At 45.2% G+C, this 24716-nt stretch overlaps 1 protein-coding gene and 1 long non-coding RNA gene across 3 annotated transcripts in view; one reads left to right on the top strand and one right to left on the bottom strand.

Annotated features, from left to right (window-relative positions):
* Nucleotides 1-24716, top strand: part of LOC308585209 — a 493513-nt gene that overhangs the window by 179108 nt on the left and 289689 nt on the right. The gene's annotated exons all lie outside the window — the stretch shown is intronic.
* The window catches only part of SERPINI2 (serpin family I member 2), a 48173-nt gene that overhangs the window by 10770 nt on the left and 12687 nt on the right, over nt 1-24716 (bottom strand). For both annotated transcript variants that reach the window (XM_081190474.1, XM_081190475.1), the window contains exons 3-7: nt 16759-16986; nt 15338-15532; nt 9762-9957; nt 7305-7402; nt 6020-6106 (exon numbers count right to left, since the gene is read on the bottom strand). In XM_081190474.1, the coding sequence (XP_081046600.1) occupies nt 6020-6106; nt 7305-7402; nt 9762-9957; nt 15338-15532; nt 16759-16986 (804 nt within the window). The remainder of the gene's footprint in view (nt 1-6019; nt 6107-7304; nt 7403-9761; nt 9958-15337; nt 15533-16758; nt 16987-24716) is intronic.

Below are 24716 nucleotides of genomic sequence, written 5' to 3'. Positions count from 1 at the left end.
TGCACGTGACTCTCCAGGGTAGAAATGTAAGAGGACATCGTTTTCTGTTCGGCTATTTTTGTCACATGCTACAATGTTTCTGTTCCAGTGCTGTTCGTCTTCCACCCAAAATATGTTATTCCTTACTGTTGAGAAACTGCATAATTTATGTGATTCACATAATCAACTGTGCAATCAATTATAGAAATCAAATGTGAAAATTACATAGTTACATTGCCATTATGTTATTTCAACCCATTCATTTAAATGCAAAGGAAGTGCAATGCAGATTGGGGGGGAACCATAATCAATTACATATTGTTTGTGGACTGAGTCAATTAGCTCACTCAGGACAGCATGAGACTCTTAAGGTTGTGGGTTCAAGCCCCATGTTGGGCAAAAGATTCCTGTATTGCAGGGGGCGGACCAGATGATCCCCACAGTTCCCTCCAACTCTACAATTCTATGATCCTATGAAAGAGACGGGACGCGGGTGGCACTGTGGGTTAAACCACAAAGCCTAGGACTTGCCGATCAGAAGGTCGGCAGTTCGAATCCCTGCAACGGGGTGAGCTCCTGTTGCTCGATCCCTGCTCCTGCCAACCTAGCAGTTCGAAAGCACGTCAAAGTGCACGTAGATAAATAGGTACCGCTCCGGCAGGAAGGTAAACGGCGTTTCCGTACGCTCCTCTGGTTCGCCAGAAGCGGCTTAGTCCTGCTGGCCACATGACCTGGAAGCTATACGCCCGCTCCCTCGGCCAGTAAAGCGAGATGAGCGCCGCAACCCCAGAGTCGGTCACGACTGGACCTAATGGAAAGAGACATGAATTTCAAATACCAATCACATCCACTAGATTGCTTTCCCTTCCAGGCATGGGATGAACAAATGAATGTATTGCCACTCCCTACCTGGGGGTGTTGGAGATCAAACATGGGACCTTCTGGATGCAAAGCAGTTGCTCTGTCCCTGAGCTACAGCCTATAGAATTTGCTTAGCTAAATCATCTGCAGAGCTCCCTCCTGTCCTGTCAACCGATGGGATATTCCAGTAGAAAAAGCATAATATTTTATAACCTACTTCGCTCAGCCATCATGAACTGTAGATCAGTTTCATGGCCAAGGGGACACTGATGCCTATGTATTAACATAGCTGAATATGTCACAGATTAACAATATTCCTTATACCTTTTTAGTAAAAAAAAAAAAAAGATTTCCTGTAAGAGATCAAACCACCATGTGCCATCAGTTAAGCCTCCAAAATATGACTCAGAAGAAGAGAAGCAATTGTTAAATCCTGTTAAATGCTTTTCACTTTTCGGATCACCTACCGTTCTGAGCAAAATCTTTGCAAGTGGAAAATGAGTTACAACATTCTCCCCCACCCGCTCTGCCGCTTTATAGTTACAAATCATCAAAAGGCAATTGAGCCATTACTGGGAAATTCTTATACACCACACCGTTGTTTTATAATATGGCATTTTCTTTAGGGATTTCTCAAAAGCTATCAAGGATAATAACCTGCTAGAGATGCATTGAGTTGAAGAAGTTGAAATCTCAAGATACGGCTCTCCATTTTGAAACTCATTTGAAGGACATATTTGTGACTATATTCACTTTTAACTATAGTTATTACCTTCCCTGCAGGCATTTGTCAAACTGAAAGTTTAAAATGGGCCACATAAACTGCAAAATGTGCTTTAGAAGAGTGGTTTAAATCTGAAAATACATTTGCCTTTTCCCTCTTTTCTTTTACTTTTTAGCAGAAGGCACTATGATAGTAGGGAACTATGCCATTAAACTAAATATCAGCTTTTGTTCAGATTCTTATTAACACCCTTGCTAAGTGAAGGTAATCATTTGCAAAGTGACGTTATATGCTGTACCACTTGCATACAAATATGCCATACAAAACGGTCAGCAAAGCGGGCACACTCCAGTCCAGGGCTTCCTGAGCACCACAGGCATTCAAGCCTTTGATCTGTACTTCTTCTGTGAGAAAAACTGGGCTTCCAGAAGAGGTCCAGATCATGTAAGCCAGTCTGCCAAATGACCCAGAAGACCAGGGTTCAAACTGCCACTCAACAATGAAGTTCACTAAATGACCTTGGGCCAGTCCTCATCTCTCAGCCTAACCCATGGGTATACAAACTAAGGCCCGGGGGCCAGATCTGGCCCAATTGCCTTCTAAATCCAGCCCACGGATGGTCCAGGAATAGTGTGTTTTTACATGAGTAGAATGTATGCTTTTATTTACAAATCCACTGAGTGGTAGCAGAGTCAAGACCGCATTTTACCAGCTTCTTTACAAGGTGCCCCATGATATTCTTGTAAAGAAGCTGGTAAAATGCGGTCTTGACTCTGCTACCACTCAGTGGATTTGTAACTGGCTGACTGACCGAACCCAAAGGGTGCTCATCAATGGTTCCTCTTCATCCTGGAGAAGAGTGACTAGTGGGGTGCCACAGGGTTCTGTCTTGGGCCCGGTCTTATTCAACATCTTTATCAACGACTTGGATGATGGACTCAAGGGCATCCTGATCAAATTTGCAGATGACACCAAACTGGGAGGGGTGGCTAACACCCCAGAGGACAGGATCACACTTCAAAACGACCTTGACAGATTAGAGAACTGGGCAAAAACAAACAAGATGAATTTTAACAGGGAGAAATGTAAAGTATTGCACTTGGGCAAAAAAAATGAGAGGCACAAATACAAGATGGGTGACACCTGGCTTGAGAGCAGTACATGTGAAAAGGATCTAGGAGTCTTCGTTGACCACAAACTTGACATGAGCCAACAGTGTGACGCGGCAGCTAAAAAAGCCAATGCAATTCTGGGCTGCATCAATAGGAGTATAGCATCTAGATCAAGGGAAGTAATAGTGCCACTGTATTCTGCTCTGGTCAGACCTCACCTGGAGTACTGTGTCCAGTTCTGGGCACCACAATTCAAGAAGGACACTGACAAACTGGAATGTGTCCAGAGGAGGGCAACCAAAATGGTCAAAGGCCTGGAAACGATGCCTTATGAGGAACGGCTAAGGGAGCTGGGCATGTTTAGCCTGGAGAAGAGGAGGTTAAGGGGTGATATGATAGCCATGTTCAAATATATAAAAGGATGTCACATAGAGGAGGGAGAAAGGTTGTTTTCTGCTGCTCCAGAGAAGCGGACATGGAGCAATGGATCCAAACTACAAGAAAGAAGATTCCACCTAAACATTAGGAAGAACTTCCTGACAGTAAGAGCTGTTCGACAGTGGCATTTGCTGCCAAGGAGTGTGGTGGAGTCTCCTACTTTTGAGGTCTTTAAGCAGAGGCTTGACAACCATATGTCAGGAGTGCTCTGATGGTGTTTCCTGCTTGGCAGGGGGTTGGACTCGATGGCCCTTGTGGTCTCTTCCAACTCTGATTCTATGATTCTATGATTTAAAATGCATCTCTGAGTTATTTGTGGCGCATAGGAATTCATTCAATTTTTTTCCAAAATATAGTCCGGCCCCCCACAAGGTCTGAGGGACAGTGGACCGGTCCCCTGCTGAAAAACGTTGCTGAGCCCTTGGCCTAACCTGTGAAGCCAAGTGCTCAGCTGCACTTCTACTTGTCTCATGCCTAGACAGCACATGCTCAAGTGTTGTTTTGCTTCTGCTTTCTAGGCATGGGTCTGAGCAGTTTCCCTCAGGCCCCACTCTTTCCCTGGGGAAAACCCACTCCTTAGTGCTAAATTGGAGCAAACATCAATCCAGAAAAAACCAGAACTACTGTTTGTTCCGAATGGGTGCTAAAGAGCAGTTTTCCCCAGGAGAAAGCCATGGGACCAAAAGAAAGTGTGCATAAACCCTAAACAGAAAGGGGTTGTTGCAAGGATCAGATGGAGAGGGGAAAAATCGTATACATCACCATCTTGAGCTCCTTTGGGGAAAGATGAAATATAAATGTCATTAGGGATAGGGAAATCTGACAGTTTTGGTTTCTCTCAGTTCTTCGGTTTTCCAGTCTTAAGTACAGTTCTCCAAATTTGCACAGGTTTTTTTAAGTCCTCGTGAAAATCCACCCACATTTTAGTGTGCATTTCTCTTTATACACACATTTTTAAGCAATTTTGCCTAAGATACATATTTTGCAAAGCAATTTCTCCTGCCATCAATGTTTGTATGGTGCTTTCACTAATATATGTCTCTACCCTGTGAATTTTTATACACATTGCTTAACTGGAAAAGTGCATTGCTAAGGGGAGATCGTAGGAACGGCCCTTTAGGATGCATATGCATGAGCTCAAAAGAATACAGCAACTTTTCTCTCCCATAGGCATATAAGCATCAGCCCAGCCATAGTCTGACGCATGTTCATTTAAAGTACTTGCCCACTGAACAACAATGAACTTCACATTAGATTGTGCTCCATTGGCCATTGTATTCATGAGAGATGTCTGCAGAAGAACTTCCAGCGAATTCAGCCCTTAAACAGGAAGAACCTTGGAAGACAGAGCCACATGGCTGACTCCCAAATGAGTGTGAGTTCTAGGACTGCAGCCTTCAGATCATAGAAATTCAGGCGGCATCTTTTGCATCGCTCTAGACTGCTGAGAAGCACTAAATATATTCCAATGTGTCTGGAAGGCTACAAAGTCATTAATTATTGATGCCACTAACAAATGGCTCCTCTGGGTCTTGACTTTTTAGACCCTCGTGCTTTGGGGGCAAATGCGTTCTGCCTAAATTATAAGTTAACCAAAGGAAAACCAGAGGGCTAACAGAATAACAACAGTTCAACATCTCCTCTCAAATTAGGACCATGCCCTCTACTGCATCCTTTGTTTTCTTGCCCCAGTGAAGCCCAGCAAACTCCAACAAGCTCCAGACCTGGACTGGTGTTTGTGTAATGTATCTCCACATAAAACTTGCTTGGAGTCGTGGGCTGGGGGGCAGGGGCTTTTCTGTGGTGGCCCACTAGGCAACTTCATTACATATCTTTAGGTTCCAGGTAAAAACATTCATCTTCTCCCAGGCCTTTGTTTAATTTGTCAAAATATGGCCTTTTAAACTGCAGGGGTGGGTGGTGTGTTGTTTTTTGCTTGTGGTAACTATGTTCTATATTCGTGTGTGTTTTATATTGAAAACCACCCTGTGATCCCTGGATGAAGCGTAGTATATAAATTGAATTAATTAATTAATAGCAACCTATGCTTGTTCATATGCAGCTCATCCTCCAGTTCCCATTCACCCCAGCCACCAGGGCTACTGTGTATGGATGATTGTGCTTGTAGTCTAGAAATGTCAGGAGGAGGAAAGGTTTGCCATGTCTGCTGTAGAGCATTTGTCTCTTCATCTCCCAGGGCTCCCCTGTCCTTACCCTGACATGCAGCTTTCTTCCATAGGCTGGACGTTTTGTGCCAACCGGCAAACATTTAGCACGTGCCATTAAAGCTATGGTTTTCCCAGTAGTGATGTATGGAAGTGAGAGCTGGACCATAAAGAAGGCTGATCACCGAAGAATTGATGCTTTTGAATTATGGTGCTGGAGGAGACTCTTGAGAGTCCCATGGACTGCAAGAAGATCAAACCTATCCATTCTGAAGGAAATCAGCCCTGAGTGCTCACTGGAAGGACAGATCGTGAAGCTGACACTCCAATATTTTGGCCACCTCATGAGAAGAGAAGACTCCCTGGAAAAGACCCTGATGTTGGGAAAGATGGAGGGCACAAGGAGAAGGGGACGACAGAGGACGAGATGGTTGGACAGTGTTCTCGAAGTTACCAGCATGAGTTTGACCAAACTGTGGGAGGCAGTGGAAGAGAAAAGTGCCTGGCATGCTCTGGTCCATGGGGTCATGAAGAGTCGAACACGACTAAACAACAACAACAACAACAAATTATTTCCCATGAGTATTATTGCCCACAAGTGCATACACAATTTAAAAAGTACAACCCTTTGACCTTTTGGGCACCTAACATCAGCCCATCCCATCCAAATATGGTAGCCTAGATCTGGTCACGTAACATTCGTCCTGATAGACTGAATAAGATCTCTGTCATGTCATTACCAGCAGACGCTGCTGCTTCACTCCCATCTTCATGCAGCTCAAAACAGACTTTTTGAATGGCTTTAGAAATGTGGACATCAGCAGAATCTGAGAGGGGACATGAATGATAAAGAGTTCACATATGATGCACGTGTCATTATTAATCACATGGGATTGTTCAGAGGAAAAGACGAGTCTTATGCAGCCATCCTGTCTGAAACACGGCGAACCAGATGCCGAAAGAGTGATCACAACTCGTCTCCTGCTATTGTTACCCAGTTACCGATATTCAGAACCTCAGTTCCTGGAGGTAGCATGCAGCCTTCATGACTAGTAGTCCAGTCAACCTTGCAAGGTATAGGCCAAGGGAAGCGCTCCCTCGAGGTGTGTATTCTGCAGTTACTCACTTTCCCACGTGGGACAGTGGTGAGCAGTTCCCGACATCTTCCACTGCTATACTGTAGCCAACAAAAATCCCACCACTGCTACCACAGCTGCTATTAGACTCCAGACGTTTCTCTCAGAGACTATTGGCAGTCTCTGGTGCTATTAGGAAATTCCCCTCAGAGACTAATGGCAGGCATGTGTGTGTGGATTTTTGTCAAGTACGCAGTGGGTAAGGAGAGCATTTTCAGTGTCTGCATGTTCCCAATAAATGGGTGGGGTGATGTGGGGTGGAGAGATAAGCTGACATTAATTTTTTTAAAACAACACAGCAGCAAGTGACATAGTTTGTGTCGCGCCGTCTAGTTTTGCCCCGAAAGATAAGCAACAGTTTCATGGCTGCTTTTGCTAACACTTTATTCCTTGAACATGCCTTCTCCTGAGAAGGAACTTCCTCACTGGCCTTGAATTTTACTTTAAATGATTTGTGTGCTGTTGTTGTTTTCTTAAAAAAGAGGGACATGAACATTTGCAACAAAACTGACTACTTTTAACAAACCTCTTGTGCCCACCTTCAAAATTCCTTAGCTATTTCTCCTAAGGAAAGACCACGTTTCACATGTGCTTCCCTCTGAGGCAAAAAAACATGTGGCAGTTCTGTTCTGAACATTGTTCCTTTTCTTGCCTTTGCTTGAAATCTGGGGTGAGATAAGCAAGGATTCTGTCACAGAATAATAACCCCTCACTCTTTTTATATAGTTTTAAAAACCCTATATGTTTAAAAAGCAGGGTGTTCCTTTGTCCTTGAACGAAACACTGAAACACACTTTGTTAAAAGTACATGATTACAGCAGACAATAAGGACCGAAAACACAGATAAAATGTTCGCAGCAGCAACCATCAGCATAATAAATCAAAGCACCTGTTATTCCAGAAAGGTCACAGCCATTATTAAAAATCTCAGTAACGTTGAGAGGCTGGATAATCTCTTTCAAGTCCACCATTTGCTCTATTTTAAACCTGTAGGAAGTGAACATATGGAATCAGTGTTGGCTGATTCCTGTTAGAACCGGCTAGGTGCAAAGCAGAGACACCAGTAATAGCTGGAGCCCAAGTCAATGAGAGGCAGAGCCAACTAATTCTAGTTTTGACCCAGCCCACCTCCCAGCTGAGTTCTACATGGCCAACACAGAAATTAAGGAGGAGGAAGCTGACAGACATTGCTGCCCCCTGAGCTGGACATAAGAAAGATGCCAGGTCCGGCTGAGGAAATGCTAAAAGTGATGGGACACATTCACCCTAATGGAACAACCTCTACAAAGGTATGAAATTGGGTTGTGCAAGAAAGTATTAAGGTATCCTTGGTCCACCACGGATAATTTTCTTTTTGTATGTCTCAGTTTCATTCAAGCTGGAGAGTCAGAATATGGTGGGCCCTGGAATATCCCTCCCTTCGAAGCAGTTCCATCTGGCCTCCCTTTGCCAATCCTAGATGTGAGGAGCATCTATGGCAATGGGGTTTCAAAGCTGGTGATTAGAGGTAGAGGCATGGAGCCTTGGCCCTCTCCAAAACCAGTTGATGAGAAGGGATCTTAAAAACTTCCCAAATATTGATCCCTATTGGAGGGGAGGGTGTTTTACTGCTTCTGTTGTAAGTTGGATCCAAGGTCTCTTTGGTGAGGAGGGTGTTGTTGCAGATACAGTGGAACCTCTAGTTGTGGACTTAATCCATTTCAGGGTGCCATTTACACCCCGAAAAATCCACAACTAGAGCATGTGTGTGGCATGATCAAGTGCTTCTGTGCATGCATGAAGCACGAAGATCACTTCTGCGCATGCATGAAGCACGCCAATCGCTTCTGCGCATGTGCGCAGGGCGAACCCAGAAGTAAACACTGCGTTTGTAAGCTGCGTTCATAAGCTGAAAGTCTGTAACAAGAGCGGAACACAACTAGAGGTACCACTGTACAATGGTAAGTAAGGAGTCTGCATTTATCTCTGCAAAGGCTCAGACAGACAATGTCCTTGATGAGCCTATACATGCTTTGCAAGATGAGAGATAAGGAGAAGCATTTTAATTTGTGGGGGAAATATAAATATATATCTAAGAAGCCTTTTATGGCATTTTAATGAGGTTTGGCTCTGGCAGTGTGACAATGCAACACTATATGTGCCTACGCAGGAGTAATTCCATTAAGGCCAATTGGGTTTACTCCCGTGCAAGTGGAGATGTGATGGCAGAAGATTTACTACACTGGATAGATTTCGAATTTTTCTTTATAGATATTATATGAAGGCTATGACAGGCGCATTTTGACAGTTTCATTGGATGTATTATGAGGGATATACAGTAATAAATCATCCTGATTGTAATAAGAGTGGTTGGAGTATAGTAATTGTAGTAATTATTTTACTTGGTTTTTCTGCTTAAACTATGGATTGGATCTAAGTTTGTATCTTTTACTAGCATGCCCTTGGTTCCTCTTTACCCATATTTTAAAGATGAATTGGCTCTATTAACAGGCACCACTTCATTTGTTCTGCTTTCCCAGATTATCTTTTCCCCTTCACCCACCCACAACTCTTTGCAGGTGAAAATACAAGGGTGCTCATGTTTCTGTTCAGCACTCCATAAATGATCACTATCTGAGCTCCCTGAGCCCTCAGTTTTTACACACTGCTGAAGACTCTTTCCCACCTACTGGTTCATTTATTTTGCACCAGGCTATTTTAAACTTCAGGTTGCACGTATTATGGAACCAGTAGGTCTTGCAGTCTATTCTCAGCCCTTAATTTGAGTGTTTCTGTTCAGGTTTCCTGACAGACAACCATGCCCTCCTCCAGTTTATTATGAGCTATACAGGACTCGAAGGACTCAGCCAACCATGCAGTCCACCAAGACACTAGCAACACATGCTAACATTTAAAAACAGACACAATTGGGACAGTAAATACAAGAAAAAAGGGCATTCAAGCAGGGATGGGAACCTTTGGCCCTCTAGATGTTGTTGGACTAAGCATCCTATAATCCCTGACCATTGGCTGTTGATGGGAATTGGAAGCCACCAACATTTGGGGTGCCATCTCTGGATCAGGGGTGGTAAAAGCATGTGGGACCATTACCAGCTTCACGGTGCTTCTCGGGAGAATAGACGTTTTGTACCTGTCAGCTCTTAATATAGGCCCTAATTTCATTTACATTCGCTAGAGAAATTAGTAAGCACAAACTGCCATTAGCTTAAATAACTGCAAAGCTCCCAGGTCAGTAAATCAGTTTGCCCTTTTCAGTGTCTTAATTCCACAAACTCTTCCGCAAGAAGGATTTAAGACCAAAAGGGATAACGAGGAAGATCAGATCGTCACAGAGGTCATTACATACCTGGGAAGGCTGATTTCTACGTCCTCGTCCTCTTCCATCTCAGCAAACCAGCTTTTCATCAGCTGGGCTGTAATGAGTTTCTCGACCTCTTCTATAGGCACATCTTCTGCTGGAAGGATCAGCACGAAACTGAATTCCTCTCCTTTGTACGGCAGCTCCAAGACTTGGTAGCTCACATTATGGTCAGAGAAATGACCTAAAACAAAGAATAGAAAATGGGCAAAAGTCTTAATTACCAGGCTGTAATAGGAGAGAGGTGGCAAAACAAGAGCAAATGAAAGAGGATCCCAGAGGCTTCAGACTATTCATTAGACCATGGTGAAGATTACAGAGCAACCCACTCCTCCCTTACAAAAGACTGTGGCTGGTTTGGGTTGAGTGGAGGCATCCCTCCACTCACCTTTGCCAGCTGAGCCAGCCTCCAGTTGGCTGTCAAATACACAGGCAGAAGGCCTGCAGATGCTGCCAGGACATAGGGAGGCGGTCCGCCCCTGGGGTCATCTCTATGGGGGGTGATAAAAGCCCCCCTGGGTGTGGCACCACCCTGGGTGCCAATCACCCACCTGGACACTGATTGCCCCCCTGGTTGGCACACCCCACCCCCAAGTGCACAACATGTTCGCTTTTTCAGGTGCCCAAGCGGCTAGCTCCACCACTGGCTCCGCGGGGAATCTGCTCCTCTCTTGGCTAGCCTCCAGTGCCCTTCTTCTCCTTCCTCCTCCAGGGCTCAGGATGCCTCGCAAGAAGACTCTGCCACAGGCACAGCCAGCCAGGACAGGAAGCGCAGCCCCCGGGAGCGATGCCGTGGATGCTGGGGGTAGCCAGGGGTAGTCAAATGGGTGGCGCGCTGAATGTCACACCCCCCCATGACTCCCAAGCCTACCCCAAGACGCCGTAGGAAGGGGGGAGCTGCGCCACTTTGCCGACGGCCTTCCCTCCTTCCCCCTTCGTTTTGACAGCTCTGCTAAGTTAGGAACCGAAAGTTTGAACAGCCTCTTGGCCACACTCCCGGTGGGCTTGGGGGGTGAAGGAGGGCTCTTCTAGGTGCAGGCGAGTCGAAAAGGGGTGGACCCCAGGCAAGAAAGGGCTCTACCTGTAGCTGCGCTGGAGGGTCCTTTGGGGCAAGGAGGCAGAGAAGAGGCCCCTCAATGTGTTGTCGGTCACCTGGTGACTGGGAGAGGAGTGGCAGGTGAGCAGGGCTCCTTCCAGCTGCCCAAGAGCCATGCCGCCCACCCACAACTCCCAACTTGGGGGGGGGGGGTTTGACAAAAAAAGTTTGCACCAGATACCACCTGACCTTGCTACACCTCTGGGTGCTGCCCTTCCCAGGCAGAAATGGTGCATTCTGTGGACAGGAACATAGGAAACCTATACTAAGGTTACCAGACTTTTTTCAAAGAATCCGGTGACCCTTTTTTTTAAAAAAAAAAAGAGGGGGGAAGCTATTAATTTTTTTTAAATTTTTTTAAAAAGAAGTAATATCTTCTCTTCTGTGGTCTCCTCTGTCACGTGGCCTTCGTCTGGACCCTGGCCTGCTCTCTTGGAGTGTTAGCCACCATGGAGTAGGTGTGCTGGTCCCGGGAGGAAGGTTACCATTATCGTAGTCCAAGTTCAGTCCTGAGTCACTAGCCTGGAAACAGTTCACAAGGAGCGAGGCGAGGTCCGAAGCAGGAAGCTGGGCAGGAACAGGAACGCTGGAAGGTCAGAAGCAGGAAGCCGGGCGGGGACAGGAACACTGGAAGGTCAGGTCTGGGTAGGAGCAGGTACTCAACAACAACATTGCTCCCGCAACCTGGGGCCGGGCTGACTGGCCTTTATCTTCTCTGAGGCCAGGGGCGGTCCCGGCCCCCAGGAGACCCGCCTCTCCTGGCCTCAAGGCGAGCACTCCTCCTGGGAGAAACCAGTTCCCTTCGCCTCTCTGCCCTGAGCCTCTGCAGTTCAGGAGAGGCTGAAGGGCTACTGGGCCCAGGGGGAGACTCACCTGTAGGCACTGAGTCCTCAACCACCTCTGGAGCCAGAATGGATTCACCTGGTGCCTGCTGCTGAGGATCCGGCACAGGTGTAGGTGCCTCAGAATCAAGGCCCTGCCCCAGTTCAGCCGGCCCTGGAGGCGGGGACTCCTGTGCAGGCTGGGATTCCTCCGGTTCATCCTCTGAATCGGAATCCCAGGCCATCACAGTAGGCTTGGGTCGGGCCTGGTCTCTTCCACGTGTCCTTGCCCTCCTGGTGCTCTCCTACCTCTCCTCCTCAGTGGTGGTGGCGGCTCAGCAAGCTCAGGGCTCCCCTCTTTTTTCTCCTTCCTCTTCCTCTCTCTTCCTTCTCCTTCTCCTCTCCTCCTTCTCCCTGCATCGGCTCCAGGGTTTTTACTGGCCCCAGAGCACTGCTGGGCAGTCGGCTGGGCACTCTTGCTCCCAGCTCAATTTGGGTCATGGGGGAGGGGTGTCAGCGGTTCCCCATTGACATCCCTGCTTCCCCCTCGGCAGTGGCAGCGGCAGTCTCAGCAGCCCAGAGCCAGACTGGTAACACAGTTGGCTCTGGCTGGCTTCAAGAGCTACTCGCTGCTGTGGCGCCCACCATTTTGCCTCACTGGAAGTCCCCATATGATGTGTCTTGTGCTGTTGAACCAATCATGCAACATTCATTCCCTACTAATAAATCTACAACACTTAAAATATAAATCCAGGGATATTAAATGAAATCCAGGGACATTCCGGGGACGGATTTTGTCCGGGGACAGATTTGTAAATCCGGGGACTGTCCCCGGGAAGCGGGGACGCCTGGTAACCATAGCCTATACTGAGTTAGACTGTTGGTCCATCTAGTTCAGTATTGTCTACACAGATCAGCAATGGCTCTTCACGGTTTCACACAGGAGTCTGTCCCAACCCTACCTGGAGTGATTGAACCTGGGGCTATTTTCATATAAAGCAGATGCTCTACCACTGAGCTTCATCCCTTCCCCCAGGAAGTGGATAGGGCTGAGCCAGCCTGGGACCCCCTGGCTGGCATCAGGTCCCATCTGTCCACCTTCCACCATGGCCTGAAGACAAGACAAAATGCGCTGACTCTGCATTCTTTAACACAGGGTGAATTTTGCATATGCAACACTAGTGTTCACACCTATCTCTGTTTTAGCATCCTAAATTATGTAAGAGATGCTCTGCCAAGCCATCAGGTTCCAATTTTGCATGCATTTTAGACATCTCTGTAAAGTCAGGTAGCCAGAGCACTTCTGAGTATCAATTTTTAGAGAGTGAGGAGGCAGAACAGTCAGTGGTGGAGCATATGCCCGCGCTGCCCAGGGTGTGCGTGCTCCTGAGGGGAGAGGGGAGCACTCCCGAGGGGGCGGAGGGCACCCTCCCAGGCACTGGATAGCCACTCAGTTGCATGGAACGGCATGCACGCTCTGCAGCCAGAGCTGTAGGCGTTCGTCTTCCAGGCAGAATGAAAGGCACACCCACCGATCCTGCTTCCTTCCTTCCTCTCCCCTTCCCACACCCCTCTGTTGTTTGTTTGCTCACTTGCCTCCTTCCCGTCCTGTCCCCTGCCTGCCTGCCTGCCTGCCTCCTCTAGCCAGGAGCGTGGGGCAACAGCACCACACTCGCCCGTGACTCCCAAGCCTACCACAAGCCAAATGTCAACCCCCCCTCAGGGATAACACCCAGGGTGGTCCACCCCCACTGCAACCCTCTTCTTCCGCCACTGAGAACAGTCAACAGCTTTATGAGACCAAGTGGAAACTTATTGGTTACTTGAATCACGTGACCACGGCTGAATTGATAGCTGTGTTTTGCCATCTTCAGGAATGGCCTGGAGGTAGGTGCTTCTCCTGATAAGCTACCACAATGGTGCATGGGCACCTCAGACACCCAGTTGCCAGAGTCCCTGGTTCAAGGTCCCCTGCTGCCTTATAAGGCAGGATCAAACTCACTAATAAACTGAAATGCATACATGAGTCCTTCATTTTGGAAGGGAAAGAGTTTGACATGCTCCGTCCATGATTAATTTAACACATCAGGTTAGATTCAGAGAAAGAGACAGAAATAACGAGCAGAGATCTTGGGATGTGGAAATTATTTGTCTTGTACATGCACATGATTTAATTGGAATGTCACTATTGCTACTTCGCAATTTTGAGGAAAGCGTCCATTGATCTGCTTTGCCACTTCTCTTTGAAAGCGTCTGCATTTCGTGGGGGGAAATCCCCTGCGAAACACCACACATTTAAAACGGCACTGTCATACCAACACTTCTGTGCTGTGGTTCACAGTATGCAGTGCACTGCCACCAGAAGATTAAAAGAAACGACATTAACAATTAAAAAAGAAACGAAGAAAGGAAGAAAGGAAGAATGTGATACTTGTCACAGGAAATAGCCAATAGTTAACTGCAGTGCTATTTTTCTATAAAAAAAAAGAGGTGCCAGAACACATCATGAAGACCTGCCTCATTCTCTTAGAATGGCAATGGCACCCACCTGAGAGGTGCCAGTACTGAGTTCCTGTGAGTTCCCCTTGAAAAAGAGCCCCAGGTGACTCTAATAATGGTAGCTTTGTGCAACAGGCAGATAAACACACAGGAACTCGTGGTGCAAGTAGGCTCAGAGTTCAACAGAACCTACTGTACTTTTCCATGTATAAGACTATTTCCCCCCCTTAAAAATCATGCTAAAAAGTGGGTAGTGCATAGGGTGGATGTTTGATTGGTTGCTGCCGTGGCTGTCAGTGGCTATTGCACATGTTATTGGTTGTTGCATCAATGGGTGGTGTTGATTGGCTGATGCTCTGGCAGTTGGGCGGGCGATTGGCAGCTTCTGCCGGCGATGGGACAAATGAGAGGCAGATTTCTCAATGTGTACGGGTGAGCAATTTTCAGCAATCCCCTCTAAAAAAAGCTAAACAACCCTGGGTAATCCCCCCCCCAAAAAAAAAGCTCAACAACTCTGTGCCATCTCCCACCATTTTCCTAAATTTGAGTCCCCAAATTTGGGCGTCTTATAGATGAACAAATACGGTACTTGGTTGATCTGATAAACAGCTTGGAATATAATTAACCTTCAGATTGTGATGCAATTCTTGTCTCCAGAAGCATACCAGAATGCATTTATAAAATGTCTATTTTAGGATAAAAGGATATTGAATACATATTTTGTGTTAAAATACATAGTTAAGTAGGAGTTTAGATATTATTTTTGTACAGATTGGTTGTTGTTTTTAAGAATCACACCATGGTGAGGAAATGATATGGAACAGACTTAGGAATAAACACATGAGAAATCAACCCGGAGCAGAAATGGACTAATCTACACATCCATTCATACAAACTCATATAGTGGTACCTCGGGTTAAGAACTTAATTCATTCCGGAGGTCCATTCTTAACCTGAAACTGTTCTTAACCTGAGGTACCACTTTAGCTAATGGGGCCTCCCACTGCCGCTGCTCGATTTCTGTTCTTATCCTGAAGTTCTTAACCCGAGGTACTATTTCTGGGTTAGCGGAGTCTGTAACCTGAAGCGTCTGTAACCCGAGGTACCACTGTATATGCATGTGAAACCAAGTGGGATGTCTGAATTACCAAGCTTTGCCGTGAGCTGAAGACGCATCATCGGTATCTCAGTCACGGAACCATCACTTTTAGTGAAAGGCATCAAACTGGTGTCCTCTGCTTTGAACGTCTGCTTCCAGTCCCCTTTGAAGAAAAGGGCATTCACCAGCAAAAGTCTAGTTAAGGGACCAAGGTCTCCACTAGCCACGAGGTTCCTGATTTTACCTGCGCAGAAAGAGACTGTCAGTTGTGTCTAGCTGCTTCTCTAATTGGCCAGGATACAAATTAAGATAAAATAAGAACAACAGCATAGAATCGCAGAAGTGTAGAGTTGGGACCCCAGGGTCATTTAGTCCAACCCTCTGCAATGCAGGGATCTAAGCTAGATCATACATGACAGAGGGCCATCCATCCAAGGAAGGAAAGTCCACCACCTCTCACTGGAGTCTGCTACACTGTCAAACAGCTCTTACCTCTGTCCATTTTAATATCTATTTTGATAGGTTTTAATTATATATTATGTTTGTTTGTTTGCTGGTGGTGTAATCAAAATTAATATATTTGGAAAAATATATTTTGGGGGGGGGAGTTGAAATGAAATTTCAGACCAGTTTGGTGGGTGTTGCTTGGTAATACATCAGTAGGGATTTTTGTAAGAATTTAAAGGAATTTCCTTAAGACTAGCAAAATTTCCTAAGAGGACAATTCCCATATTTTTAGCTTTATAGGATTCACTGTGGAGGTGGAACTAAAATATCTTTTCATAAAGAAATTATGCATTTAATTGGTACACCATGACACAAAAATAATTCCATCTATATATATATATATATATAACATAAATTTAAAAGCATTATGCCTAGAACAAACCTGAAGTTTAGGGATCATAAGTGTGGTACTTATTAGGTCTCCTTGGTTACTATTATGGCTTATATGCAAAATGTCAGATTACATTAGTGAAATGAGCATACAAAGCTGGGCTGAATTTTGGAGCTAAAATATCTTTTTAAAGGAGGATAATTTGAACAGTCTTAAATTGCACTGTGTGCACAGAATTTCTCAATATTTTTTTCTCTTTTATTCTTGTGAATGTGCCTTTAACTCCAGGGCTAGCCCAAGGCATTTTTCCGCCTGAGGCAAATAACAAAATGGCGCCTCCCCCAGTTGCACCTTTCTTCAGCACTGGCAATGGAGATAGTGTCCTCCACCTCCAGTACAGCTGAGGAGAGCAAGCTAGCTTAGGGTATGTGTGACAAAAGAGGGGAATGGACAGGGGCTCAATGTCTCAAGGCGCTGCTGCGGCCACCCACTTTTTGCCACCTGAGGCATTTGCCTCAATCCACCTAATGGTTGTTCCCACGAGATCTGCCCTTTGAAAAAATCAACGAGGCCTAACCAGCATGCACTGGGAAGCAAACCCATGTAAGAAAGGGGCAGGGAGCTTTTTTTACCATCTGTTTTGTTTTCTACCCAAGTACTTATGGCCTCTGCGGAAGCTTTCGTATCTTGGAAATTCACCAGCTTTACAGCTGTCTGAAAGAATTCCTTGTTGCTATGGAGATACTGTTCTTTCACCATGAATCCTTCTTGAAGGTAGAGGGCATTGGCAAGATTAAATGTAAATGCCTTTCCTTCTGAGGGGACGGAGAACAGTGTCTGAAGCGGCTTGAAGGCTTCACCTGAAGAAAATAAGTGTTAAGAGTTAACATCTTCATTTGAAGAACACAAACCAGCTGTGTAATAGGGTAGTTATCCAATACAGACATGCGTTCATAATCCCCGCTTCCTGGCCGAGGTGCTCCCTAAGGTAAGTCTGCAGCAAAGATGAAGAGACACAACACAAATGCTATTATACCTGGAGCAAAGAAAGAGTAAGAATGGGGAATGGCAGAATCACCTCTCCCAAGAACCGAATTTGCTTTTAAATGAGCCAGCCACTCAGGCAAAATGAGAGCAAAGCCTTGATAAAAACAACAGACGGGTTGCTCCAACATCCCTATCTATTAAGTTAGCATTGATCTGAGAGCCAGAATGGTGCAGAGCAGGAATGGGGGAACTTTCTCAGGTTGAGGGCCGCATTAACTCATGGGCAATCACCCAGAGGCCACAAGCCAGTGACGTGTGGCACCAGAGGAAGAAATGGGTGGAGCAACAGGTGCCAACCCTCCAACATTACTGCGATGAAAATAGGGACATGCTAGTCATTCATTATCAACATCAAAAAAACGAAGATCATGGCCACTGGGCCCATCACCTCCTGGCAAATAGAAGGGGAAGAAATGGAGGCAGTGAGAGATTTTACTTTCTTGGGCTCCATGATCACTGCAGATGGTGACAGCAGCCACGAAATTAAAAGACGCCTGCTTCTTGGGAGAAGACAGCATCTTAAAAAGCAGAGATATCACCTTGCCAACAAAGGTCCGTATAGTTAAAGCTATGGTTTTCCCAGTAGTGATGTATGGAAGTGAGAACTAGACCATAAAGAAGGCTGATCGCCGAAGAATTGATGCTTTTGAATTATGGTGCTGGAGGAGACTCTTGAGAGTCCCAGGGACTGCAAGAAGATCAAACCTATCCATTCTGAAGGAAATCAGCCCTGAGTGCTCACTGGAAGGACAGATCGTGAAGCTGAGGCTCCAATACTTTGGCCACCTCATGAGAAGACAAGACTCCCTGGAAAAGACCCTGATGTTGGGAAAGATGGAGGGCACAAGGAGAAGGGGACGACAGAGGACGAGATGGTTGGACAGTGTTCTCGAAGCTACCAGCATGAGTTTGACCAAACTGCGGGAGGCAGTGGAAGACAGGAGGGCCTGGCGTGCTCTGGTCCATGGGGTCATGAAGAGTCAGACACGACTAAATGACTAAACAACAACAGTCATTCATTCATTTATTTTACCCCACCCTCCAGTTGTTGTTAGACTACATATCCCATTAGCCACTGGCCATGTTGATGAAGGCTGCCACTGGTTTGAAGAAGGTTGGTCTAGGGGAAGGGAAGTCCACGTTCAATTCCTTTTCAGACATGAAGTTCACTGGGTGGCTCTGATTGGAACCAGGAACCATCTTTCAGCCTAACCTACCTGACTAGTTTGCTGTGAAGATAAAGTGAGATGGCAGGGGGGCAGCCATGTGTATCACCTTGAGCTCCTTGGGGGGGGGGGAGAAGGATCACCATGTAATTAATGAATTGGCTATAAACCAGGCCAACTCTGCCAGTGGCAGTCTAGACAGGTGGCTAGAGTGACCCAGTTCAGAAGCCATCTGCCAAGCCACAAGTGGTGCAGACATTTTTATCATCTCCTTGCCGCATGGCTGGATCCTTGGCCCTAACTGAGGTAAAGGAAATCTTTGAGTAGCAAGACGGCACAGCTACCCCATAACAATGCTGTGTATGCATGCACAGTGCATTTCTAATAATAATTTTAAAGTGCATTACAGTTTTTAAAACCTAGCATATGGGTCAACGCCATCAAATTATTTATCATCCTAGTGAACAGTTTTTAACAACCATGCTACTTTGCTGTCTATCTTCATGCCCTCTAATAAAATGCATCAACTTGGACATAAAAGCTACTGGCCATATCCTCGGGAATCGTTCCATTATTGAAGGCGCATCAGCATTTTCTCCTCTTAATAGTCTTGAATGTTTCCTTCTTTTTATTGCAGAAACCTAGCCCTTGCAGATTTAACAAGGGCCCCTTAAATTATTCCGGATCCAAACTTCACGAATGTATCCTTGAAGGATGCCTATTTCAGGAGTCTTGAAGGATGCACAGGGCTTCTGAAATGGTTGTGGTAAGCTTGTGAAATTGACACGGTCTAAAGGAAAGGGTTAGGAAGGCCTGAACTCCCTCACCATAGCCCAGACATTCAAAACATTGCTTGCTTGCTATTTTGTGCGGTGGTCCCCAGTATTGCTGCCAGGTTTGAGGCAGGGAGCTAGTCAGGGTTCCTGCCCGTTTCTTGACCCTCCCCCATGTCACCCTGTCACTTTCTGGCCACTTTTGTTAGCTTTATTTTAGAGCAGACTTCCCCCAACCACATGCCATCCAGATGTTGTTGTTGTTGTTGAATCTGTATGCCGCCCTACATTCATAGATTTCAGGGTGGTTCACAATATATATTTTTAATGATATTTATTAACGTTTCAAAGAAAAGAATTACATGAATTAAAAAAAGAAGAAAAAAAGACAAAAATAAAAATAGAAAAAAATACAAAATACAAAAAAGATAAAAAACACTTTTAAAAAATGCATCAGTCTTTCCATACCTTACATTCATTTCCTTGTTTCCCTGACCTCCTCACGCCTCCCTTTTTTGTATTCCAATTCAGTTAGTTAATTCTGCAATTTCTTTCCCTTTTTGTTTTTATCTTAGTCCTTTAACATAATATATTATGACTTTGGATTCTCACCTGTTTACAATCCATTTTTACATACACCTTTATAACATTGCTGCTTAAACCACTTAACTTCATTCTGACATCATTCTAACATTCATTAATTTTGAAATATTTCTGTAAATAGTCTTTAAATTTCTTCCAATCTTCTTCCACCGACTCTTCTCCCTGGTCTCGGATTCTGCCAGTCATTTCCGCCAATTCCATGTAGTCCATCACCTTCATCTGCCATTCTTCCAGAGTGGGTAAATCTTGTGTCTTCCAATACTTTGCAACAAGTATTCTTGCTGCTGTTGTGGCATACATAAAAAAAGTTCTGTCCTTCTTTGGCACCATTTGGCCGACTATGCCCAGGAGAAAGGCCTCTGGTTTCTTCAGAAAGGTATATTTAAACACCCTTTTCATTTCATTATAAATCATCTCCCAGAAAGCCTTAATCCTTGGGCACGTCCACCAAAGGTGAAAGAATGTGCCTTCAGTTTCTTTACATTTCCAACATTTTTTATCGGGCAAATGATAGATTTTTGCAAGCTTGACTGGTGTCATGTACCACCTGTATATCATTTTCATAATATTCTCTCTTAAGGCATTACATGCCGTGATTTTCATACCTGTCGTCCATAACTGTTCCCAGTCAGCCATCATTATGTTATGTCCAATATCTTGTGCCCATTTAATCATAGCATATTTCACCGTTTCATCCTGTGTATTCCATTTCAACAGCAAGTTATACATCTTTGACAAAATCTTAGTTTTGGGTTTTAGCAGTTCTGTTTCTAATTTTGATTTTTCCACCTGGAAGCCAATTTTCTTGTCCAAATTGTATGCCTCTATTATCTGATAATAATGAAGCCAATCTTGCACTTTGTTTTTTAATTTCTCAAAACTCTGCAATTTCAGTCTATCTCCCTCTTGTTCCAAAATTTCCCAATATTTCGGCCATTTGACCTCCATATTGAGCTTTTTATGAGTTTCTCTTCCATCGGTGACAGCCACCTTGGGGTTTTGTTTTCCAATAGGTCCTTATATCTAATCCAAACATTAAACAATGCTTTCCTAACAATATGGTTTTTAAGTGTTTTATGTGCTTTGACCTTATCATACCACAAGTATGCATGCCATCCAAATACATTATTAAAACCCTCTAAATCCAATGTTGTTGTTGTTGTTGAATCTGTATACCGCCCTACATTCATAGATTTCAGAGTGGTTCACAATATAAAAGAACATAAAAAACACAGAATACATAATAAAAATAAGAACAGAAACAAACCAAAAAGTCTCCCCTCCCACAACATATTTTAAAAGGGCATTGGATGTCAATCAGCCAAAGGTGTGTTTAAAGAGGTATGTTTTCACCAGGCACCTAAAGGTATATAGAGTCATACCTTGGTATTTGAGCAGCTTAGTTCTTGAACGTTTTGGCTCCCGAACACCACAAAACCCGGAAGTGAGTGTTCCGGTTGGCAAACTTTTTTTGGAAGTTGAACATCCGACGGGGCTTCCGTGGCTTCCTGCAGCCAATCAGAAGCCGCACTTTGGTTTCCGAACGTTTTGGAAGTCAAACGGACTTCCGGAACGGATTCCGTTCAACTTCCAAGGTACGACTGTATAATGAAGGTGCCAGCCGACCCTTCCTAGGGAGAGCATTCCACAAACAGGAAGCCACTGCAGAAAAGGGCTGTTCTTGTGTTGCCACCCTCTGGACCTCTAATGGAAGAAGAACATGGGCTCAGAAGATGATCTCATATGGAGAGAGACACTGCTTGAGGTATTGCGGTCCTTAGCTGTTTAAGTCTACAACTTCCAGAGATCCTGTTCATTGGTCACGCTGGCTGGGACACAAAGGCACCAGGTTGGGGAAGGGTTTTTTAAAGACATTTTAGAGGAAGATGGCTGTGCTGCAGACCACCAGCTAGAAGAGAAGAAGAAGAGTTTGGATTTGATATCCCGCTTTATCACTACCCTAAGGAGTCTCAAAGCGGCTAACATTCTCCTTTCCCTTCCTCCCCCACAACAAACCCTCTGTGAGGTGAGCTGCACCAAACACTCACCATGGGGCCCAGAGGCACCCTGGGGGAATGAAGGTGGCAGGTGGCTGGAGCAGGACACAGCCGGTGCTACACTTCACAGCAAGTCCAGCCTGCGTGAAACATTTACAAAACAAAACAAAAATAAAGAAAAAAGAGATTTTGCCACAACCAGCTTCAGTCCCACATAGATGTTGGGGGGGCATGTGCTATAGAGCCCCATATTATGTCTTGAAGTTTGGCCTTATGAGTGCCATTGGCATAATGGTTTAAAACTGTGCACTAGGGTGATGAGTCTCCTCACCCCTTTTGGTGCTGCAGCATTGCAGGACGGCAGAGGCTTCACCAGGTCCCCAATGAGGGAAATGGAACAGTGGTGCCCTTCCTGATAGGCCATGAAGGCTGTCTATCAGGAACTGGATCCTAGCCTGCACCCGCCTTTGGCTAATGGGGGTGCAGGCTGGGGCTTGGGTTGCACCAGGGGGCAGAGCCAATGGAGCAGGTAGGCTTCCCTCGGATCCACCCCTTGCCCATTTAAGCAGCCAGAACCTGGGGCATTACCTGTTTGTTCCTTCGCTGGGTTTTCCCCCTGCCCACCCACCCTCGGTTTAAGCTGATAGTCAATGACTTTGCTGTGGCTACGGCGGTCACCGTCCTCTAAGGAACCAGGTAGGAATTTGCCCACCGGGCTAATTGGCATGGACCTCATGGTTTTGCCTACCTCATAGAAATTGTCACAACTGGTTGGGCATTGGGGCAATCCTTTGTTTTGGATGGAGGGGAGGTTGTAGTCTCTGCCTGCCCCTTCAAACGCTGGGGTTTCCCTTTAAAGGGTTACGGGGGGAGTCTCCATGTCTGCATGTCTAGGCGGGGCCAGGGCCAAGGGTGCTCCCCCAGATAGTGGTCCCTGCAGGGGTCACCTATTTGATGTAAGTCTTAGGAACCCCCATCTGGACTGACCACGCATCACTTCCAGCGGGTGGGCCAGAAGTATTTTGATTGCCCCATGCCCAAGCCAAACCTCTTTCATTGACTGAAATTGAAATACTTTATTGTCACTTGTACAACTTGTATACATTGAGATTACACGAACCCCCCCCACTCAGCTCTCTTAGTCTTAATTCCCCTTGTTTACTGATGCACACCCACCAAACCCGAAAATCAGTTTCCCTGTTGTTATCTTTTCATTCAGCAGCCTAACAGCCCACAGATAGAAGCTGTTCTTTACCCTGTTGGTGCAACTAATCATGCTTCTGTATCTTCTGCCTGAGGGCAGGAGATCAAGAAAGTGCCAGCCAGGGTGTGAATCATCCCTGAGAATTTTCCTCACTTTCCTGAGGCAACCTTCTTCCGCTATTTCATCCAGCGGATTCACGGGACAGCTCATAATATCTTGTGCTGTATTCACCACCCTCTGTAGGCACTTCCTATCAGTTGATGTCAAACCAGTGTACCACACTGTTATGCAGTATGAAAGAACACTTTCTATTGTTGACTGGTAGAAGGAGATCATCAAATGTTGATTGATATCGTTCTTCCGCAATACCCTGAGGATATGGAGTCTCTGTTGGGCTTTCTTAACCACCTGGGTTGTATTTATTTTCCAAGTAAGGTCTTCACTGAGATAAACTCCTAGGAATTTAAAGGAAGAGACTCTTCATCTGTATTCAATAAAGTTGTGGTCTGTTTTGACCCAAAACCCAGCCTCATTGGTCTCTTATTTGCATGGGTTGGGGTATGGGAATCCGATGCCTGGTCCTGCAAGTAACTTGATGCCATTTACCCATATGCTAGACTTTAAAAGCTGTAATGCATTTAATGATATTTATTAAAAATGTACTGTGCATGCACACTCACATAGCATTGTTATGGCTATGCCATCTTGCCACTTGTAGTTTTTCTTTTGCTCAGTTTGCAGCCAAGGCTCTGGCCATGCGGCAAGCAGATTATAAGAACTTCTGCATCGCTTGAGTGGTGAAAAGTTCCAAGGACAATGCTCTCGGGGTTAGATTACTTGGATGAGAAAGTATTGGAAGCCTGCAGAGCGCAACCCTATGCATGTTTTCTCAGAAGTCATATTGCCCCCAGACTGTCAGTATTTTGCAGGAGGGATTCAAGAGCACAGCAGAAATATAGGTTTGCACAATTCAAGGGAGAGCTCTGTCGCCTTGGCGTAACAAATCCACTTAAAAATGAGTTAGTTGCAGTTAGGAAGATGATAGGAAAATGCACCTCAGAATGTGGAGTGAACGGATTATTTACAGGAAGATGTGTAAATACCCTGCAATCACTTCAGGATGAATATTCATTCCCTTATAACCTCCCCACAAACAAATCACAATGAAAGCTCAGTAAAGACCAGGCTTCATCTAAGTATCAACTGACTACCATTCTTTCCTATAATTAAGACCATTTAAGACCACGGGGGCTGCGTAAGAACAAGGCTGATAAAGTGCATTATTTCACACTCCTCCTAATATCACTTCATGTTGCCATCTAGCAAGTCAGATGTTGCATTTCTAAAGCAATAGAAAGTCCCGGGAGCTCCAGCAGGGATTAAAATAAGCTTAAATAAGGAGAAAGCAAGATCTGTTGAATTTAAGAGTGAGCTGAAAGCATCCAAGCGCTGTTCTGATGACATATAAATTTATCTTTCAAAACGACTCTCTGCACAATTTTCAGAACTGGTGTTACAGAAGATATTGAAGCTTTAAAAAAAATACTTCATGTGTTAGTCATCCTGATCTTTCCTTCATGAACGACTTATATGTACTCTAATGAACCTTCTCCCCTATTAAAATCACATGTCCCTTTAAAAAGGGTTTAAGGGTTTCCTATTTGGGTTTTTCTTCTAGTGGTGAAATGTGCACTTAAGGTATAATCACCAACTTTTTATTAACAAGGAGACAATTGGATGGAATTTGCAGGCATGGTTGCCCCTTCTGAGAGCATGAATCCTGCCAAATTTCAGAAGGAT

This window comes from Podarcis bocagei (assembly GCF_964188305.1).
Source record: "Podarcis bocagei genome assembly, chromosome: 4".
NCBI lineage: Eukaryota > Metazoa > Chordata > Lepidosauria > Squamata > Lacertidae > Podarcis > Podarcis bocagei.
Note: the sequence above shows the minus strand (reverse complement) of the source record. Positions and strands in the feature narration are given on the sequence as shown.